Here is a 21,765-nt window from a genome sequence, read left to right on the forward strand (position 1 = left end):
TGCCCGCTCCTCTCCCATATTTTCGGTTTGCTTTTCTTCTTTTTTTTTCTTCATACTTACCTTGGCTGGCCTCCGGGAGATCAAGAATTCCTAGAGGTATGGCGAAGAGCCTTCATTGCACATCGAGGAGTTCTTCGTCATTGATTGTCCTACGGGATCGTCATGGCTGTAATTTTTGATGTTTTCCACACCTTTTTTTCATTGTGCGCTTGATTCTGTCGAGCCATGAGGAAGAAAATTTCATTCCCATCCGCATTGTCATCAGTGTCTTGATGTTTTTTATGCGGAAAGCTGAAACTGTTTACGGGTTCGGGCGTTGGAAGGCTGCTTGTTCAAATGTCCCAATCACATCATGTCATCGTGACGTTGAAGTCGCGACTTGCATGTCAACAAAACAAGCTATCGTATCGTAGCACAACCACAAGACACAACACTCGCTCCTGTGTCAAAGTCTCTCTTCTCTATATAACATCTGCTTCCTACCGTGGTATATGGTCGCAAAAAAACTAAAACCGCAAATAGTGAAAGGACAAAAAAAAAAAAAAAAAGTAATGGTATCTCTTGTCGCAGATTTAAGGAAAACAAAAATCCACTTAGAATTAAGAAAACAACAAGAAGAATGCAGAGGTCATCCATCCCCAATTCTTAACCAAGACAAATATCCCATCTCTATAAAGTCCATCCATCCATGGCTTTCGAAACAAAAGCGACCGACCGACCGACCGACCAAACCAGCCCAAGATAATATCCATCGACTCGAAACAGTCCATCCCGCCGGCGCACGCGCTGTTGATAACGCAATGGGAAAAAAAAGAGGCTTTCCTTTTAAAACAAATGCAATAGAACTTTCGCCCCAGTATGCAATATGTCTTTCTTTGATATCCCAAGTTGAAGAAGGAAAGAAACAAAAAAAAAAAATAGCTGCACTGCAACTGAAGGGGTGGGGAATAAATAACAAAAACAAAGGTTATAAGAAGAACAACATCCATCACCCAAGAGGAGAAAACAAGTCACTCCACACACCATTCTCTCCAAAAAAAAAGACTCAGCCCATCAACCCCATCTCATTCTGCGCCATAAACGTCCTCGCCAGCTCATCCCCTCCCCTCTCAGCCGCCTCCATCCAGTGAATAGCCAGGCACATCAGCGCCGGATCACTCCTGACATCCCCCACCCCGCCGCCGCCAGAACCAGCTCCCGGCGCCTCTTCCTTGTTTGCACCCACAACACCGCCCATGCCTTGCATCCTTGCCTGGGCAATGCCAGGGTGATACCTCCCCGAGCCACCACCCCCAGACCTGCCACCATATTTCTCAATAACCGCCTGCTTGAACACCTCTCTAGGCTTGCTAAGCGGCAGCGTCGTCCTCTCTACCAACTCCGGATTGGACAGGTAAAAGATGGCAAGCTCTCTCTGCGCAGTCGGGATGCCCTCCTTGGCAGTAATAGTCCACATCCTCGCCGCATCAGCAAGCGAATGCGTCGACAGCGGCAGCGGGCTCGGGGGCGGCGACGGTGGCGAAAGTGGCTCCCCGCCGGCAGACAAAATCCCAGAGTTGTCCGACGCGGTACTGCCTGGTCCAGGACGGGAGGGAGCACCCAACCCACCCCCCCTTGACTGCGTATAATTCTTGACTATATCATCCGCCACTTCCACCATGGTCCGGCAGACATCTTGCTTGAGGTTCAGTGCCGCAATACTGGCATCCCAAAAGGCCTTCCCACGCTCCGTCTTGTCCAAGATGGACGACGGGACAAAAGCAGCGATGAACTGCAGGTCGCGGAAGAGGGTCTTGGGTCGGATGTTGGCGTCACGGAAGAGCATCTGGAGGATGTTGGCAATCGCATTTTCGTTGGCTGGGTGGACCGAGGCGATTGATCGCGTTTCCATGTTGCCCCCTCCACCTGGGGTTCGTCCTCTTGGTGCGCTGTCAAACGGTGGCGCCTGCATCATGGTGTGGGAGCGACGCTCTTTGACATTGTCAAGTGTCTCTTCTAATGGCTGGGGACGGCCTCCAGTGCCGTGTTCGTCGGTCGCCGAGGAGGCTGAGCCCATGTCTGATCGGGCCCACGCCAGGCGTGCACGTCGAGATCCTGAATTCAAGGAGGCGATGATGAGGTGTTCAAGCTCATAGAGCGCGTTGAGCTTGACCATCGGGTTCGGATGAACACAAAACATATTCAGGAGCCGCCTGTAGGCCTTGGTAAAGGGAAACTCGGGCATGGAATCCTTCTTTGATTCTCGGTGGGATCGAATGGTCTCGTTAGTTGCCGAGCTCTCGTTGCCGTGGACACTGCCGCCGTGTACGCTCCCACGATGAGAACCGCCATGATGACTTCCATGATGGCTGCCAACGCTCTGGGTATCGGATAAGGCCTTCTCGCTAAGATCTCCTGTACTTCTCTTCCTCTCAAGCACCCGGCGTTCCAGCCCAGATCTGGCCGACCTCCTCTTTTCCTTGACCTGCGCCTTGCGGGCACGGCGCTGGATTGCTTCGCGCCTGTCAATACACTCCTGCCCCAAGCCTTCAAACCACGCGTCCGTTTCTGAACCACGGGCAAAGACAAGGTTACCCAAATCGGAAAGCAAGAGACTGGTCAACGTCTGCTTCAACTCTGTGAGGAAGCGGGACTTTTCTTCAGAGAGTCGCTGTTGGTACACTGTCTCATTGGATGAGATGGAAGTCCCTGGACGACCCGCTGAGTGATGGGAAGGGAGCGGCTGATGGTTTGGTGGATGGAACGTAGCGGACAGGTTGGTAACGCTAGTAGTGGGCGAGTGGGCTCTTGACACAGCGCTGGGAGAGGTGGCACGGTGTTGGAATGGGGACCAGTAGGTAGCGTTAGGGTCAATCTGGTGAACTGGTGATGAGGCACCAAAATACTCCGGGCCGTCTAGAACCTCAGACATGGCAGTGCTAGCCCGCGAGAAGCTGAAACGGCTGGACGTGTCAAAAGATAAGACGCTCATGTTCTGACCTGACACGGCTCGTAATCCCCTGTCAGAAAGGGAAGGAGGCCTGCTGGCGGATCGGAACCTGTTCTCCGGGTCGCTGATGACACTGACCGAATCATCCCAGACTGACATGTTGTCCCGATCCCGATCCCTACCAGGTTTGCTTGTCTCGTGGGTACGGCGATCTCGGGCATAGAGCTCGCTAGACCACAGAACGGGTCCATCGATGATGCTATCCCCGACAAGCTTGCTCACACAGTTGTCAACTTCGCAGGTGAAGCGGTGTATACGCTCCTCGCCCTGGCAGAAATTCTCCACCCCACACTGCTGCAGCCAGCGGCTTGTTTTCTCAGCTTGCTCATCGCGAAGCTTGTTGGGGCCGCCTTGGTCCTCTGGTGCCGCCAGCAGGTCGAGGATCTGTGACTCGGTGCGGAAGATGTAGTTGGACGCAGGGCCGCGTTGCATTAGACTCTTGATGCGCTGGAAGGAGTTCCACCTGCGAGGCACGCCCATCGTCTTCAACGCCACGGCAACGTTCCGCGAGTCCTCGTACGGAGCCGAGTTGCGCACGTCTGTAACGTACCACATCTTATCCCGGAGAGCACGCAAGCGGCGCATCATACTCTCAATGAGACCTTCTGCGCGCTCCTGGCTCTGCTTGAGCCATACAAGCCAGGCGTCATATATCTCGATTGCCGCCGCTGACCGACGGATAGAATCACGAGGACCCCTCGAGAAGATGTTCAACAAGGTAGCAAATCCATCTTTACGAAGTGAGTCAGAGCCCAGCGCGTTGAGTTGTTGCAAAGTCCTCCAGTAAAGGTGTGCAGAAACGAAATCCGACTGGGCGCGAGATTGCGAGCAGGCTGCTGTCAACATGGCAATGAGCGGCGAGGAATCAGCTGAGTCTTCGAGTCCTTTCCCTTTGTTGTTCTCCGGCGGGCTGTCTGCGACGCTACTGGCGATACTTGCTGCTCGCTGGCGATAGGGGTTTCGGCTGCCCATTGTTGTGATGACCCGGTTCTTGGACCGGTACTTCTTCAAAGTGGATGAGGCACGGTTGCTGAATGTTTGCTTCTTAGCACCGTCATTCTCAAGATTTTGAGGAATCTCATATTCCTGTACAAGCTTCAGAATCGAATCTCGGAGCTGGTGATAGTCCTTGTCAAGTTCTGGCCGGTCATCTTCGGTGTCTTCACCTTCGGTGTCGCTAGTCTCTGAGGAGTTCTCGTCCTCCGGGTCGTCATCTGGATCAAACGTCATTTGGGTAGAAAGCTGTGTTCCGTCGCCTGAGATGAACAGCACCGCCCACCGTTCGGCGCAAGGGTGGCAGAGGCCATACACAACATCTTGGCCCAAGGCTTGGGTCATCTCATGTATGGCCAAGCGAAGCCGATATCCGTCTTCTTCATAGTTGCTGTTCTGCGGCTGCTGCTTTGGGGTGCCTAGATCTGGAATCGGGGGTGAATAGCGCGGTGGGCTGCCATCTTCTAAAAGGGGTTCTCGAGAAGTCGTGGCATCGCTGATGAAGGACTCGGCACTTGTGCTGATGACAGACATGGTGTCAAAGTTAGTGCTTGGCGCCGTCCTGACCGACATTGGCTGTGAGATGGCTGAGAAGCCCGAGACCGAAGGTGCCCCTGAGCGCAAGCTACCGGAATGCGCTGACCGCGGTCTGCGTTCGGGAAAGAGGGCGTTGATCAATGTCGTAAGGTCAGCTGGACTAACAACCAAATGGGGGTGAACTTCGGCTGTCTCTCTTAGAGAGGTGATGGACCTGGCAGGCAAAAGGCGTGGCTTCTTCTTGAACTTGGAGGAGTCCTTGAACCGGAGGTAAATGTTTTCGATATGTTTTTTAATCTTCGGTGGTGTTGAAACAGGGGTTTTGCTCGTCAGCATGTCCACGACAAACTTCTGGGCGTGCATGGCCACGGTTTTCAAGATCTTTTGCCGGCCATATTCAGTAATGTGATATTCAGCCATCATGCCATAGGCTTCGGGGTGAATAATGACCCCGAGCAACCAGTTCGTAAAGAGATATTTGGTAATCAACCAGCGGCGGGTGCTTTCGACATACTTCTTGTCCAGACGCTTCAGCATTTCTGTGCCGAGCTCGATCAAGCCCTCCGGAATGCCGGTCGTATCCTCGTCATCAATAACCTCGAAAAGCTCCTCGACAGCTCTGGCATAGAATTCCTCGGCCGCAATCTGGTCTTTGGAAGACCAATCCGAGATGTTGAACCGGGTTCCGTGCTGGTCTTCGGCGCGGTCGAGCAAAAAGGCTCCATCCTCGAGGATTTTCATAAGGTACCATTCCATGTTGGATTTTCCGGCCCAGTCACGCAAAGAGATCCAAACATTGAGCACGGCAGTGACGGTCTGTTCACTCCCCGTCTTCTGGCCTGAGATCAATCGAGCGCACGTGGTGGCCCATGTTTCGGTTCGGCGTTTGTCTTCGGCGCTGTCTGGTCCTGCGGAATTAGCAAAACAGGTGTAAATCAGAGCTGAGATGGGGTCGTGTCGCTGGAAGGAAAGAAGTCGTTCTATGGCACTGCGCTCCTTGCCCAGGCCGTTGGATGCTCCAAATCCCGAACCGGACAGGGTACCTGAGCCACCCGAGGCAACACGGGTGGACGTGCGGCTGCCGTGATACGGGAGGACGGATTCGATGGGCTCTAGGGCTTGGTGAAAGCTAGTAAGCGCAGTGAGCTCCGAACTATTCAACGATGAGATGCGCGTTGCCAGGTAGTCGGGGTTCGTCCTGATCTGGTTCAAGAAAGTCAAAAACGTCTCTCTAGCGGACGCAGAGAGCTCGCTCAAAAACGGACTGGAGGTTCCAGAGGCAGGTTTAGCACCAGAGACCGATCCTGTAGGAGTGTCCAAGCTGTCAGATGAAGTCAAGCCAGGGGACTGCAGAAGCTCCATCTCTGGCTCCAATAATGCATAGCGGCGGGTTTCGTCGCAGCTTTTCCGAACATCGATGACGGCATTGAAAAGAGCAGCAAAGCCCTTCTTGTCGTCCCCGCGGAAGCTGTCCACCAAGGTTCTGTGGGCCGCCTCGCCACATCTCATCAGACGAGCAGACAAGGCGGTGGAAATCAAGCTTCTCTGAAGACGGATGCGAGTGTTTGCGCGCTTGCGCTCTTGGTACTTGGATAGGCGCACCAGGTGAGCTAGCTCCTCCAAAGTGGTCCTGTCCTCCACGGGGGCCAGAGAGGGGGTGGTATAGAGAGATGTATCCTTCAGCAAGGGCCGTAAAAAGTTCATCTTCCCAAGCTTGTCGTCCGGTCCGGAGTCCAAGCTGTCGGAGTCGTGGGGCGGCTGCATCGGCACAGGCGCGGTGGCCTGGTCGATGATGGGCTTCTGAACAGACGAACGCCTGGACAGGTCATCGGAGCGCCGCACAGAGGACGTCATGGTATCTCTTGCCAAACGGGACGGGCTTCTGGACCTATTGCGCCTCGAATGGGAGATCTCGACATGGTTGTCGGACGGGGTCGGGGTGGGTGAGCGTGAAGCAGGCGTTGCAGTATTCGACCGAGCTGGATTCCCAGACATGGCAGTTAGCATGTGGGCCTCCTCTTGTCTTGTTCTTGACCGGTGACCAGTCCCGTTTCCAACATACACGGTGTCGGGCGAATAGCGACGGGCGACTCAAGAGAACGCTGCATGGATATCATAATGGGCCCATGAGGGGGCTCGAGTCGAGAGTTGCGATCGCCCATGTACTACCAGCCGAGTGCTGATAGCTGTGGGAAGGACCGCTCGACTCGGAAGAAACGCGAGGGCGGGTGGAGTGCGGTCTCGTGGTGTTTATGGACAAATCGGGCGCCGGGTTGGGCTGGAGGTTGTATACACAGAGAGCAGGCGGGGGAGGGGCCGAGGCTGGACGAATACAAGATATCAATCAATCGGCAGCAACAAATAGTGGGTAACCACAGCAGCAGCAACGGCGACGACAAGAGCCGCTGCGAGGACGGTTATGTATGTATAGTAGTTCGAGCCTCGGTCGACTTGCGACTGGAAACGGGGTGGCCTCTTTCAAGAGTGCCGCGAGAACATGGTCTCGTCAGTCAACAAATTAAAGGAGGGGCGCGTGTTGGCGGGCGATCTCGACGATGACGGGAAAGGTGGTGGAAGTGTTGGGGAAGCTCTATGGAACGGGTGACGTTGCGATGAGGCGCTGCTAGGTAAGGGACGAGGTAGGAGGTAGGTGTCGGGAGAGGGAGTTTGTCTCTGGCTGTCCTGTCTCATGAGAGAGAGAGAGCGAGAGGAGAGCTTCCGTCCCATCTCCATGCAGCTTCCCTGCCTTCTTCCAGGTGTGTACATGTCGATGCAGTGGACGTCGAAGCGTGGGGTAGCGGGCTGGCCCAATTGGGTTACGCAGCCCATCTGCCCCATCACTTGCTGTCTCCACTTGACCTGTGTCAACCATACCCTGTGAGCTGGCTGGTCAACTGCGCCATCCACTCTGCATCTCCAACTGCACCCGTCCCCGCGACACTGGCCTCTTGGTCTTGCTGGTGCTGCTGCTGCTGCCCGACTCGTGCCCCTTACTTCAGCTCTGCTTTCCCGCCTGCCGCCTGCGCGTCTTCCTTCTGCGTCATAAGACTCAAGAAAGCTCAAGAGGGCCTCCACCTCACCTCTCACCGTCTCATACCGACTCTCGCCGAAAGCGGTCATGGTGAGTGCCAACACACCCGCCAGCAAAGAGTAGACGCGCTCACGAGCGGAACCCCATCCCACCGCGCGTTCACAGTCCCGTCGTAGTGGTGGCGATGGAGACCTGACCATACCCATACGAAGTATACCTCAGTTGCCGCCTCCCCGAAACATATTATGCGGGAAATTATTATTGTCTCCCTTCGCTGACGCCTCCCACCTCCCGTCCTGTTGCAATTTTTTTCCTGCTTCGATTCTTCACTTGATGCAGGAGGAGGGGTACGGAGTAGGGTAGGTCAGTCAGTCAGTCATCAACTCCCATGGCCACAGCCTGGTGCGCTGGCCTTGCAGCTCGCCCCGCCTTCCCTTTTGTCCAGAGACCCATTTTTGGCGGCCGGCGCAGTTCAAACGGTCCAATCTCCGCCCTCCACGACCCAAAAACCACCCGGACGGAACCTGCCCGCATCGTGAGCCCAGCATTCGCCTGGTCTGCTTCAAGATGCCAACTCAGCTTCCCATCGTCCCATCACCAATCATTCCCCGCCACTATTTCAAGCATGCGTCAACCTGTTTCCTTCCTGGCCTTGGGATCCCGCGATTCAGGGGCGATCCAGATCAACCCTCTCTCTCTGCCGCATGCTGTACATACGGCACATGCAACCTACTGCTACGGCGAGAACCGCCCACCCCCCGAGGGTCTGGTTTGACAGGCCGACCAGTCCCATCCACTGGCTTCGCTTTTCTGGTGTCACGAGATCATTCAGGTGCCCATCTTGGATCATCTCTTGGATGTGTAGCCATGGCCCAACCCCTACCCTGATAGGGACCCAACCCTGGGCGCGAGAACGGTGAGGTCTGATCTCAGGAACCACATCACCTCAACAAGGCGATGAGATGAACTAGTGGCCTAGGGCGAGACAACTTACCACGCGTACCTGGACGATCTGTTGTTCCCCAACCCACCGCGTAAACACAGCGGGGCCTCATACTTTAACGCACCATCTAAGGCAGGTCCCTGATGCTAAGTACCAAGTAAGATAACCACACACCTCTGTCGGCTTCCGGAAAGCGAAGCAATCCATTTATTGTCTTTCTGCATCTCTAGGCCAAGTGGCTGCTGGTTTTCTTTTCTGAGAAGATGCAGCTCGCCATTGGTCTGCCGGCTGCCGACTATCAGGGGTTTCAAATCGCCTCATATCCAACCATTTCAACTGGATTGAGCTAGATCTTAGCTCGTATCGCCCTGTGTGGACAGATTTGTCTTTTTTTCTCGGGCGGCTGTGGTAAATGACACAACTGTAGCTCTTGCTATGTCGTGCATATTCTCACAAAGCGTCACAACGACACCCCCTTTCAGCTTTCCCATGATTTTGTTCTGGTCGTTTTATTTTCATCTGAACCTGTAATTCCGGTATCACTGCTGCTTGTTCCCTTGTGGATGTGTAGGACAACAGACCACGAGGTCGTCAGACGGGTGATGGGTGGGTGGTTTAACGTAGGACGAGGAATCCCTCGACACCACGGCCAGCAACGTAGACAGCTTTACAAGAAGAAGAAAAATGCGAGGTATCCGATGCGCTGGACATGCACCTCGCCCAGTTTGGTCTTTTCTAGAGCGTCACAACAGGAAACAAGAAAAAAAGGGGTCGCCGGTGTCTGTGTGTGGTGTCGTGTCTGTGTATGTGAGTTGAGTATCTCTGTGATAGGTACTTTGGACCCCGAGTGTGCAGTGCGAGGATATCAGCTGGGTACAAGTGTAAGGCCTGAGATGGGGAATTTTCCATGACGGTGTTTTGTCCAGTTGGTGTAAGCGAGGAACCTCTCTGCACAAATACATCTTGGTTGTGGGAGTGTATCAGATGACAGGACTGCCAGAGCTGCATGATGATATCTCTCCAGAACAAGTGAACTGTCGGTGTATAATACTATGACATTCATTAAGCTACCTACCCACGTGCTCAGAACGAGATATTTCTGAAGCTGATACATTCGTGTCCTTGAGCAAGTTACACAAAACCTGGTCAGTATAACAACCACACTAGAACAGGGTAGCAATTATCGATATCCCAGCACACTTCGCAGAACCATCTACTCTTCCAATAAAAACCCCAATCAAAGCCCCCCCAGGGAGAATATCTCTACATGACATACATACAGTACATAACTCGGATAAAAAGCACCCATGGATCTTTTCCACCACCCCCTTCCCCACCCACAACCACCAGCCAACCGCCCTCAGTTAAAATCACCCACAAAAAAAACCCCCAGGCGTGGCCACTCTGGAGCAATTAAACGCTGGCATACATAATACATCATGCAAGTGAGATCTCATTCGTTTTGACCTACACATAAACCCAAAAAAGCATGTCAACAAGAAGAAAACAAAACCCGCCAGCTCACACACATGGTTCGACACCCGCCCCCCCGCCCCATATCCGCCAGCGCAGGTCGCATATCCGGTCGCATGAGCAATTGTCCCATCTGCCACCCATTTCCATTTCCCTTCCCCACCCCCTCCCTCTCTCACTTCACCCTTCAAAGCTGGCCGAAGATTATCCCATCTCACAAAGAAAAAAAACAAGCCATATGACTTCAGGTTCACAGCCATGCACCGGCTCCTGGAACCCTCCGTCCCCAATGCCATCTCTGTTACCTCATCCTCCCTCCACCAGCACATCACGCCTCATCAAAACACCCCAAAATGAAATCAAGATGACTTTACAACTATGCACCAGCCCTCCAGAACTCCTTCCAGATGATACTACACACGCAAATCCATTCCCTTTCTCAAAATCTCTTCCTACATCCACACCTAACCCCCTTAATCCCCCCTCCCAAACCTGATGTCAAAATCCTTCAAAACACTCATAATACTCGCCGCCTCAACCTCAATAGGCGCCAACCTCTGCCCCCCACCATTCCTCCCCCCCCCTTGTCCACTGCTCCCCGGCCTGGGAACCGGCAGCGCCTTCAACTTGGGCAGCCAAGTCCCAATCTCATCCGCCGCCTGATCAAAGTGCCTGTGACTAGCCAGCGTCTTATACGCCTCGGCACAAGACAGCGCCAAAGGGAAACCTGACTCTGACGCAGAAGTCTGCATAGGAGGAAGCGGCTGCAGTGCGCCAGATTGAGAAGCGTCGCTGTTGCCAGACTTGCAACATCCACCTCCTGGTCCAGCACCGCCGCAGCACCCACCACCACCGCTGGCTCCCGGGTTGTTCTTCTCAAAGTTGGCTGCTAGGGACCTACAAAAGAGGCCTGACTTGGGATCGGAAAGACACTGAGCGCAAGTACCCGGGCCGTTGGGGCCACACCGACTCCCCGAGGGCTTAGCTTGGGTGGCGTTGGAATTGGTAGAAGAGCGGTTCTGGTTTGCCCGTGGACCAGGAAGCTTGATAGCACCGGTGGCGGTCACTTCCATAGGTATTGGGGCGACATCGTCCTCTGATGGTGGTGGTGTGTGAGTCTGTGTTTGCTCGGCAACTGATGGTAGTGGTTGTTGGAAGGACATGGGGTTCATGAGAGCCTCAGCACACATGCAGTATGTTCCATCCTTGCAGAAGCCGCATGAGTCCCTAGCCTCAAGCGACATCATGGGCTGTAAAGACTGTGGTGGTGGTTGGGTGACCATTGGAAGTGACATTCTGTTGTCCTTAGCAAACATGGCGGTAAAGTCTGTTTCCATAGGTATTCCAGCATCCGAACGATGCCGCTTCTCCTCGGGTGCTGAAGGTGGTGTGCTTGGTGAGTGCGGTCGTTTGAGGTCGGACATTCTGAGGGCTTCCTCCAAACATTCGCAGCTTGACCCAAGTGTGCATTTTCCACATCCCATCGATGTGTCGGTGTCTTGAAGCACAGCTTCAGCACATGCACATGACCCAGATGCTTGACAGCCACCACACCCTAGAGGCGCCATCATTTCGTCGGGAGGGGAGATGATGTTGGAGATGGAAAATGATTGAGTGGTTGGTCGGGGTTCCGCAATGGGCACAGCACTTGGCCCCGAGCTCTTCGGCGGAGCAGGCTGCAAAGGTCGTCTGGGCTGTGAGATATTGGCAAGCGGATTCGTTTGAGGCTGTATTGGTGCCGGAAGACGTCCATGATTTCCAGTTGACGAAGGTGACTGAGAATCCCATGCTGATAACATTGAGTTGCGTTCTTGTCTCTCCTTGTCAAGCTGTGACTGCAACCACTGGCAACGAGATCGGAGTGTCTGTCTCTCGGTCTCCAGGTGATTGATACGCTCCTGAAATTCCTGGACGACCCGGTCGTGCTCTTCCTTCTGCTCATCCAATTGCTCCTCCAGCTCCCCAACCCGAGCAGCCCTACGCTCACGAAAGGCCCTCTGTGCAGCTCTGTTTTGAGCTTTGCGTTTGGTTGGTGGAGTGTCGGTGGCAGGTTTTCGACCTGGCTTGGGTCTGGGAGGAATGACCCACTCCTTGCTGGTCATGCTCATGGCCATAGGTTGTTGCCCTGGGCCCGGTGACATAACTCCAGGCGACGCCATGTTCAAAGGGGTTGAGGCTTTGATGGAGGGTGGCCTGTTGGGTGCGTTTGGGCGGATGGCGATGGGAGGCGCTGACACGGAGGTTGAAGATGTGGGAGTGGAGACGTTGGACGGAGAGGCCGCAGATGCGGGGGTGGAGGCAGGGCTGGAGGAATCTCTGCCGAGCGTCGTCGTGATGGAAAGAGTTCTTTTGTCGGTGTTCCCAAGCCCGACTGGGGAAGCAGCGGCAGCCATGATTACTGGCAACGGAATGATTTGACGGACCACGAGGGTTGGTGGTGCAGAGGTCGAGGACTGTACCGAACTAGTGGCAACTGACTGCAGGTTGCAGCCGAATTTTATGTCACCAGTAAAACGGGCTAGGGCCGACCGTTTAGGGAGTTCTCCTCGGTATCCGAAAGGCAAGGAGATGGCATTCAATAAGGAAGTCCAAGTTTGATAGTGTCGAACTGCGAGAATGGGTTGTCTGTAAATGCCGCTTTTAGTAGGTGACGAGTCGCTCCGCAGTCAAGGAGAATTTTGACACGAGTGACTCCAAAGTTGTTCGCAAGATCACTTTAGATGGCGGCGTCTTGTTTGAGAAGGAGGTTGTGAGTGACACGTGATACTGTTCAATCGGTGTGCCGGCACAGGGTCAAATATCGAGATGACGATGACGCCGATGTTGTGGGAAGAGGATTTTGAGGGTCTTGATGCTGAAAAATTGAAGCAGACGGAGGAAAAGGTCTTCTTTTGCGTCAACCGAAGACGCCCGGGCTCAGTCTGGGCTAGCGAGGCCGGAGTTTTCGCCCAGGCCAAGGAGTTTGAGGGCTTTGATTCGGTAAAGGTTGAGAGATGGAGATGTCAGTCGGCCCACTGATTTGATTGATAAGATTATAGGATCGCGCTAGATTCAAAGCGGCCTAGCGAGGGGTGGTGGTGCCATGCTTGCGTCAAGGAACCCCACGGTCGAAAGCCGAGTGAGGGTCACCGCTTCGACAGCAGATCCCAACCGGAACACAGATAATCACAGTCATCACTTCGGTCACCACCGGAATCCGCTCGGTCTATCGCTTGATGATTCTGTGGTTCTCTGCTGAAGTTTTCTATTCAACATGGTAATTTGTCGAGCCGTTCAGTAGGCGAGCGATATCGGACATACTGCGACGTCTTTAGAAGACCGTCAGCAACTAGCGCCCGGAAGGAAAGGCTGAAGAAGACACTCCTCGAGCTAATTGCTGCCCGTAAATCATGTGGGTGCTTCTGGAGCAAGCTTTTCCCAGGTGATTCCGGCGGGCCTCAAGAAGGCGTGCCTGACTGAGGTCAACTCGAATTCTGTGTATCTGTGTAAGAGAAGGGAGTTTGGGTCAATGCTGCTACCACAACTGAAAGAAAGCTGTATTAGCTACCAACATGATTTGGGGAATACCAACTTGAGTGTCTCATCGTGCCATCTGGTATTATCCTCAAATTCACAATATGGCTGACCGTTGACTTCAAGCCGTCATCCAGAGTTGCAACGCACGGGCCCAGAGTCCGCCAAGACATGGAACATGTCCAGAAGCCCAGCATCACGGTCCGAAGTACCATCAACATTCTGTCAACCAAAATCAGCCAACTCCCACCGTCGACCACAAACAATAAAACCAACAAAAATGGCCCAACTCGGCCTCCCCCCAAACTCCCGCCCAACATCCTCCTACTCATCCAACCTCAACCTCTACTCCCCCCCGTCCCCCAAATCCCAACTCCCCAGCCGCCGCTCCTCGCTCTCCTCCTCGGCCACCGACGACTTAGAAAACTCCTCCTCCCTTCCCTTCCCCGCCGCCCTCTCCCGTCGCGACTTTCTCGCTCCCGACTTCGACCCCGCAAGCTACCTCTCCACCCTTCACACCGGTGGCCCAGCCTCTCGGCATCAAACCCTCGAGGACCTGCGCTCTGAACTCCGCGATCGAAGCTCTGCTATCAGCGCCGAACTGCTTGAACTGGTCAACTCGAATTACACGGCCTTTCTCGGGCTAGGGGATGAGCTCAAGGGCGGGGAGGAGCGCGTCGAGGATGTGAGAGTAGCACTCTTAGGTTTCCGAAGAGCGGTAGAGGAGGTTCAGTCTAGGGTTAGGGAGCGGAGGGTGGAAGTAGGGGGGCTGAATCAGGAGTTGAGGGATGTCAAGGGGGCGGTGGAGACGGGCAGGAAGATGCTCGAGTTGGATGAGAGGGTGAGCGGATTGGAGAAGCGATTGGCGGTAGGAGGGACGGGGCAGCAGCAGCAGAAAAGGGATGGAGATAGCAGTGATGAGGAGAATTGGGATGATGACGACGAGATTTTTGGGAGCGATGATGAGCAGACTCAGGACGAAGACGGTGTGGAGTTTGTCAGTAGCAGGCCGGCGAAGCTAGCTGCTTTGGCGAGGGAGTGTGTGTATGTGGATGGACTGGCCGAGGCCATTGGTAGGGATCTTCTGTTTGTGAAGAAGACTGACGAGAGGATATTTCGGTGTCGGAACACGATACTGCTCGACTTAAGCACAGCCGTAAGAGAAGCACGGAAAGCTGGAGTCAAAGGTCAGGGGCGTGTTATTAAACTGTTGGCGATTTACGGGGCCTTGGATGCGCAGGCGGAGGCTGTGAAGGTCCTGAGAGAGAAATGATGTCTCAGTTCAAAATCCAGGGGGCATAAAAGGCGCAGAGCGACTGGCATCACGATACCCAATTTTCCAGGATTTTTTTTTCTTCATACAAGGATTATGATACATGGCATACATCTAATATACATTGAAAAACAACAAAACTACATGACAGTAGCCAGGTGTTCTGGCTTGACCTTGTCGTCTGTTGGGGCAAAGTTACCGTTCAAACTGATCCCTGGGCCATGCGTTGTGCTCAAAACAACCTCGTCAATAGCCTTGGGAATGTTGTCGTCCAGTTGGTTGATGTTGTCTTTGAGTTTGGACATGAACGCCTTGATGTTGTCGGCAAGCATTTTGGGGGAGAAACCGAGCTGGCCCACGGCCATTCTCACAACACCGCTTCTTTCTCTGTACTCGTCCGCGCCAATCAACTCCTGCATCGTCTCCTTGATGTCGCTGGTAATGGTTCCACGTTTTGGGTTGGGCATCAGATTCTTGGGACCGAGAATTCTGGCGACCTGGGCTTTCTTCAGGGCTTCTTGGCTGTCGGTGTGGCAGATCAACTTGTTGAAGGCGATCTCTCCTCGTCGGATGGCCTCGAATAAGCTCTCCTCACCCACCGCCACGGCACCAAGTTGTTGAGCCTCAGTCGCTAGGGCGCTGCCCTCGGGGCAGATGACACCGATACGGGTATCGGTCTTGACTGGGAAGGGCAGACGAATGGCACTTCGGAGGACGGGACCGCTCTTCTGGGTCTTGACTTTGACGGCGAGGTCATACTTGACGGTGGTAGGTGGACGTCCAACTTCGGCAGCGCGGAGGTACCTTATGGACAGTAAGCGACAATACGCCGACATGGGGTGACATTGGGAAGGAAGCTTACCTCATGGCATCGCAGAGTGTGAACTGCTCCATTGGTGAGAGATCATAGCTGCGGAATGTCTTATAGGTCTTCTTCTTCTTCACCGGCTTCTTGCGCATGCCTCCACCACCGCCACCAGACGCATGCCGGACCTGTGGTGTCGCAACCGATGGCACGAGGAATTTTGGTATTGTCGAGGTGACCGTTGGCCTGGCTGGTGTGGACAGGCTGAGCCTTGCCAGAGAGGCAAGGCAATGATGTGTGGAAGCCATTGCGAGCTGTAGGACACAAACGGCGACGTCGTGAGCCTCCCGCCTCTCTCTGTCGCTGTCGGTTGCGCTGCTTCAGAAAAAAGTTGGACCCCGGCCTGTTGAGGTTCGTTGCCTTGAATGTTAGGCTCAAACCAAATGTTCAGACAAGGTCCTGAGAGCTTCGGTTTTCACCGCCTTACCAAAACCGTTGGCACTCGCGGCAGAAACCCCGCGCTGGGACGGGTGAATGTGGGGCTTTTTTGTTGCCCCTCCAAAATCCCAGGTGCCGAGACTATCATCGGTGACTGTTTTCTCATCACGTCCCCTATTCCTATACTCACCACCCTTACCCACCGTCCACCATGAAGCTGGAAGAGCTCCATCCCATTGAGGCCCTCCTCACGGCCGATTTCCGCTCAATCGAGCCTCGTCTTCAGTCCCTCGATAAGCATCTCATCCTCCGCACCTACCTCCATGGCTACACTCTTAGCGAGCTGGACACCAAGGTCTGGCAGGCCCTCCGCGGCAACCGCGCCGCTTTCTCCTTTATCAAGCGCGGTAGTCTTGTCAACCTCGCTCGCTGGTTTGAGTTCATCGAGGTGATGCACCCTGAGATCCAGGACGAGATCAAGGCCAAGGATGCTGCTGCCAAGGCGAAGGTCGCCGCTGCCAGCAAGGCCGGTGGTTCTTATGCTCTTAATCTGCAGAATACAGGTAGGTTGATATAGACTGTCAAATGCGTATTGGACTCAATGTGCTAACAGACATGAACAGACCAGGGCGTTGTGACCAGATTCCTGCCCGAGCCTTCGGGATACCTCCATATTGGACATGCCAAGGCAGCTCTTCTCTCCTGGTACTTTGCCCAGCAGTACAAGGGCCAGCTTCGCCTCCGTCTCGATGACACAAACCCCGACAAAGAGAAGGAGGAATACCAGGATGCCATCATCGAGGATCTTGCCATGATGGGCATCAAGTGCGATACCCTCACCTACACCAGTGACTACTTTGATTATCTTTACGATATGGCGATCAAGATGATCAAGGAGGGACATGCCTATGCCGACGATACTGACCAGGAAACTATGCGCAACGAGAGATGGAACGGCATCGCTTCCAAGCGCCGCGACACGCCAGTGGAAGAGAACTTGCGCATCTTCGAGGAGATGAAGAAGGGTTCCGAGGAAGGCGTCCGCTACTGCCTTCGCGCAAAGCTCTCGGTCGACAACCCCAACAAGGCCATGAGAGATCCTGTGATCTACCGTTGCAACGTGGACACGCCTCATCACCGCACCGGCACCAAATGGAAAATGTACCCCATGTACGATTTCGCTTGCCCTGGTGAGTTTTGTCATTTTTCTTTTGACCTCTTCTGACCTTCCCTTTCGTCGTTGGGGCCGTTGAGATGAGAAAGACGTGATATTGACAGCACCTGCAGTTGTCGACAGCTACGAGGGCGTCACCCACGCCTTGAGGTCCACAGAGTACACCGACCGCAACCCTCAGTACGCCTGGTTCCAGAAGACTCTGCAGATCCGCAAGGTCCATATGTGGGATTTTGCGCGCATGAACTTCGTCAAGACTTTCCTCTCCAAGCGCAAGCTTGCCAAGCTCGTCGATACTGGAAAGGTTTGGGGATGGGATGACCCCCGCATGCCCACCATTCGTGGTGTCAGGAGAAGAGGAATGGGCATCGAGGCTCTGCGTGAATTCATTATTGCTCAGGTATTTCTCTGGCCTTTTATCTCCGCCGTCGCAAAAATTAACAGCAAAACAGGGACCTAGCCGCAACGTTGTTACCATGGACTGGACCAAGTTCTGGGCTACCAACAAGAAGCACATTGATCCTATCGCTCCCCGCCACACTGCTCTCCTGAAGAAGGATATTGTCAAGGTGCCCGTCACAGGCGCCGAGGCTCCTGCTCAGCCCTTCCAGGAGGACAGACCCAAGCACCCCAAGAACAAGGATATCGGTACCAAGAAGGTGGCGTTTGGTCCCGAGATTCTGCTTGATCAAGCCGATGCCAAGAGCTTCAAGGAAGGCGAGGAGATCACTCTCATGGCTTGGGGCAATGCCTTTGTTCGCAACATTGCTGAGGGTGACCCCATCACCTCGTTGACGTGCGAGCTCAACGTGGCAAAGGGCGATGTCAAGACGACGGAGAAGAAGGTTACCTGGCTCGCTTCTAGCCAGACTCTCGTGCCTGCCGAGCTTTGGGACTTTGACTACCTTATCACCAAGGACACGCTGCAGGAGGAAGACAACATGGAGGACTTCCTGAACCCCACCACCTCTACTATGGAGGAGGCATTCTGTGATGAAGCTACGGCCCAGCTCAAGAAGAACGACATCATCCAGCTAGAGAGGCGTGGTTACTACCGTGTGGACAAGGGTCTCGATGACTGGAAGGAGGGTGAGGAGAAGAGGCTTGTCCTCTTCAACATCCCGACTGGCAAGACTGGATCCAAGTAAGGTTGTATGTTCTGCTGTCGGTTTGTGATGGGAAAGTTTGATAGAATACTAGATGTGTCCTACAAGACTGGCTTGTCCTGTGTGTTGGCGTCAAGATGCAACTGCTGAAGTGTGGTGGTGAATAGTATTGCTTTGGAAAGCAAAATAAACATCTGACAGGGCAACGGATAGGGGCTGGAGCTTGATGCATGCGCTCTGTGCCGAAAACCGTCTTGGTGTGCCGAAGGCCGTCTTGGCAACTTGGCAGATTCGTAGGCGAAAATGCGATACGCCATCCGTTTTTTTCAGACTCGTTTTGGGGTAAGATGGTGCAACTCATGTTTGACCCAGGTCTGATCCATCGAATTCTCACAAACTGTCTTGAAGTCCTTGTTGAGCTGGTTTGACATTGCACCTGGACCTTGAAGCTTTGGGAGCTCGGGAGCTTTTTAGAGCAAATAGCTGGAGAAAATCTCGGATCCACCCGGCTACACCAGATTAGCGAGAGCTCGATGCTCCATCGTCGATCAAGGTTAGTGCTTGGCACCTGCTCCCCAATCACATTCTTTACGTCATCCTCCACATCCAAGACATTCCACCAAGTCGACGGCTGGCCGCAGCCCTGTCACGCTGTCAAACAAGCCCAATTTTATCTGCACGACCTTGGGATTTTTATCCATTTCTCCAACTTTTTCCTGTCTTCTTTTTCTTTCCGCAACTTCAACGAGGACTCAACGGCTGCTCTCTCATACTGCGCTCGCAGGTCGAACCAGCTCTTAGCTATTGATAGCTATTAGAAGCTGAGGTATCTTGGTTGGAACAACAGCGCGCACAACAAACCTCTCGCCAAACCGGCAACGCAAAATGGCCTACCAGGGCGGTGAAGCCGCTAATTACTACAGCCCACCTCATGGCGGTGGTGGTGGGCCGCAGTATCCCCCCCCGAACAACTCGTACGAAATGCACCAACCGCAGAATGGATACTACAACCGACCTCCGCCGCCGCCTCCTCCTCCTGCTGGGGGTGGGGGGTATAGTAACGTGCCGATGAACGATGGGGGTTATCACAATGGGTATGGGGCGCCACCGCCTCCACCGCCGCCGACTGGACCAGATGGGAAGATGGGACCTCCCCCGAGTTATGACGAGGTTTTTGCGGTGCAGAAGCCAAAGTGGAATGATTTGTGGGCGGGGGTGTTGTTTTTGGCGACTTGTGCTGGGTTTGTGGGGGTTAGTGCTATTTCGATTCAGGGGTATGGTATGTATTGGTACAATGGATGATTGGGGGTTTTATGGCTGACATTTTGGGGGTGTAGCTGCGACTCGTAATATCAACTCCGGCGGCCTCAATGGGCAGCGGAACAGATTTGGGTTGACGACGCATACGATTTGGCTGTTTGGCTGGGTGCTCATAACGGCTATTGTGCTCAGCTACGGGTACATGTGGGTTGCGAGGAAGTTTACGAAGCAGTTCATCTGGATTACGGGGATTCTCAACGTTGTGCTTGGTTTTGCGACGGCCTTGTACATGCTGTCGAGAAAGTACTACTCTGGCGGGATCGTGTTTTTGATCTTTGCCATTTTTCAGCTGATCTGCTTTATCAGCTGGCGGTCCCGGATTCCGTTCAGCGTGTTGATGCTGCAGACGGCCATTGATGTGGCCAAGAATTTTGGGCATGTTTATCTTGTCAGCGCGATTGGCGGGCTGTTGGCTACGTTGTTTGCGGCGTGGTTTTCGGTGACGCTGGTTAGTGTCTATGTCAAGTATCAGCCGGATCCGAATAACCCGGCTTGTAGGCAGGGCGCGGGGGGATGTTCGAGTGGAAAGGTGATTGGGCTGATTGCGTTTATTACTTTTGCGGCGTATTGGATTTCGGAGTGGTTGAAGAACACGATTCATACTACTATTGCGGGGGTTTATGGGTCGTGGTATTTCAACTCGAGGAACTTTCCAACGGGGGTGACGAGGGGGGCGTTGAAGAGGTGCTTGACGTATAGCTTTGGGAGTATCAGCTTGGGGAGCCTGGTGGTGGCTATTATCAATTTCCTGAGGCAGTTGGCGTCTGTGGCGAGGGCTCAGGCGTCATCGGATGGGGATATTTTGGGGATGATCTTGTGGTGTATTGTGGGGTGTCTTATTGGGTTGTTGGACTGGGCGGTTCAGTTCTTGAATCGGTACGCTTTTGCGCACATTGCGCTTTATGGGAAGGCGTATGTGCCGGCGGCGAAGGATACTTGGAAGTATGTACACTCTTTGCCCCTTTTGTCTTCTGTGGAGTTTACTAACGACCATGAAACAGGATGATCAAGGACCGCGGTATCGACGCCCTCGTCAACGAATGCCTCATCGGCCCTGTCCTCGGCATGGGCGCCATGTTTGTCGGGTACGCCACCGCGCTGATGGCCTATTGCTACATGGTCTTCACCAACCCCTCGTACAACTCTGGCGGGGGCTTCACGCCGGTGGTGGTTGCGTTTGCCTTCTTGATCGGGTTGCAGATCTGCAATGTGTTCACCACCCCGCTCAGCAGCGGTATCGACACCATCTTCGTGGCTAGCGCTTGGGACCCCGAGGTCATGATCCGGGATCATCCGGATTTGTATCACAGGATGGTGGCGGTTTACCCTGAGGTACAGCAGGCTATTCACGCTTGAGCGGACGTGGAAACGTTTGGGCAAAGGAGTAGGGAGTTTAGTGTTATATCGAAAGGGAAGAGCAGCCAGAATGGAAGGGGGTGGTGGTGATAGTGCTAGTGTGAAAGTGTTACTAGGAAATAATGGTAATAAGTCGATTGACGTTCACTGTTGTTCTATGATGCCTTGTCCAACCAACAGAGGATAGTCCCGGCTCTACATGCCCGAGGCATATTCCAACCGCCTTGTTTCCCGCACAGCATGGGTCTGATACTGCTTCTTCTCACTCCAGCTTTGACTGGTTCTTCCTCCGTTCCAGCAGCCTCTTTCCCGCTTTTCTGCCGCTATAAATTCAGGGCCGAAATACGTAGGAAGTGGGTGGGGGAGGTGGGGGTCGGTTGAAATATCAATCAAGAGATCCAACACCTTGTCATCTTTGTCACTGTCAAAAGGAGAAGAGCCTTCAAAGTAAAAGTGGCCTCGTTTCCCGGAACATGAAACCTGTTAAACGGATAGCCAAGCTAACTTAGGAAAGCCCCAAAAGAGCCAGCCCAGTTCTCAACAATTACGTTTGTAACGCGGGTTATATCCAAAACGACAGGACGACCTGGCCGTTTAAACTCGATTCCTAGCGCCCGTGAAGCCTGAGATGTCGTGGCCTGTGAGGACTACGTCGTGGTGTTGGGGGATGTGGGATTCAATAGCTCACGGATATGAAACCGAGATTGTTTGCCTTTAAAAGTCTGAAACTGAATTTGGTCATATGGCGCTCATATATAAACTGTGATGTATAGTCAAGGCTAAAAAAGACGTGATCAGTAGGTAGTTCAGTGTC

The 21,765-nt window shown here is 53.6% G+C and overlaps 6 protein-coding genes across 6 annotated transcripts; 3 read left to right on the forward strand and 3 right to left on the reverse strand.

Moving 5' to 3' along the window:
- Positions 1 to 410: 410 nt before the first annotated feature.
- QC763_206570 (uncharacterized protein) lies at positions 411 to 7,181 on the reverse strand. Its single transcript, XM_062909707.1, has 2 exons — positions 6,582 to 7,181; positions 411 to 6,498 (listed from the first exon to the last, which is right to left on the reverse strand). Exons 1-2 carry the CDS (start codon positions 6,679 to 6,681, stop codon positions 1,046 to 1,048), a joined length of 5,553 nt encoding a protein of 1,850 aa, XP_062768517.1. The 5' UTR covers positions 6,682 to 7,181; the 3' UTR covers positions 411 to 1,045.
- Positions 7,182 to 10,439: 3,258 nt separating this feature from the next.
- Positions 10,440 to 12,359, reverse strand: QC763_206580 (uncharacterized protein; the record flags this gene model as incomplete). Its single annotated transcript, XM_062909708.1, has 1 exon — positions 10,440 to 12,359. The coding sequence occupies one exon, from the start codon at positions 12,357 to 12,359 to the stop codon at positions 10,440 to 10,442; it is 1,920 nt and encodes a 639-aa protein (XP_062768518.1).
- Positions 12,360 to 13,657: 1,298 nt separating this feature from the next.
- QC763_206590 (uncharacterized protein) lies at positions 13,658 to 14,752 on the forward strand (the record flags this gene model as incomplete). The annotated part of the gene is made up of 1 exon (XM_062909709.1): positions 13,658 to 14,752. One exon carries the CDS (start codon positions 13,658 to 13,660, stop codon positions 14,750 to 14,752), a length of 1,095 nt encoding a protein of 364 aa, XP_062768519.1.
- Positions 14,753 to 14,817: 65 nt separating this feature from the next.
- Positions 14,818 to 15,980, reverse strand: QC763_206600 (uncharacterized protein). The gene is made up of 2 exons (XM_062909710.1): positions 15,615 to 15,980; positions 14,818 to 15,556 (listed from the first exon to the last, which is right to left on the reverse strand). Exons 1-2 carry the CDS (start codon positions 15,863 to 15,865, stop codon positions 14,893 to 14,895), a joined length of 915 nt encoding a protein of 304 aa, XP_062768520.1. The 5' UTR covers positions 15,866 to 15,980; the 3' UTR covers positions 14,818 to 14,892.
- Positions 15,626 to 18,317, forward strand: QC763_206610 (uncharacterized protein; the record flags this gene model as incomplete). Its single annotated transcript, XM_062909711.1, is given in 5 exon segments — positions 15,626 to 16,127; positions 16,136 to 16,558; positions 16,619 to 17,185; positions 17,283 to 17,569; positions 17,622 to 18,317. Coding segments are annotated over 4 exon segments (1,902 nt in total). The 5' UTR covers positions 15,626 to 16,127; positions 16,136 to 16,206.
- Positions 18,318 to 19,160: 843 nt separating this feature from the next.
- PNS1 (pH nine-sensitive protein 1) lies at positions 19,161 to 21,173 on the forward strand (the record flags this gene model as incomplete). The annotated part of the gene is made up of 3 exons (XM_062909712.1): positions 19,161 to 19,554; positions 19,613 to 20,537; positions 20,597 to 21,173. The coding sequence occupies 3 exons, from the start codon at positions 19,161 to 19,163 to the stop codon at positions 20,949 to 20,951; spliced, it is 1,674 nt and encodes a 557-aa protein (XP_062768522.1). The 3' UTR covers positions 20,952 to 21,173.
- Between the last annotated feature and the right edge of the window lie 592 nt (positions 21,174 to 21,765).

The sequence above is a fragment of the Podospora pseudopauciseta genome, assembly GCF_035222475.1.
Source record: "Podospora pseudopauciseta strain CBS 411.78 chromosome 2 map unlocalized CBS411.78m_2, whole genome shotgun sequence".
NCBI lineage: Eukaryota > Fungi > Ascomycota > Sordariomycetes > Sordariales > Podosporaceae > Podospora > Podospora pseudopauciseta.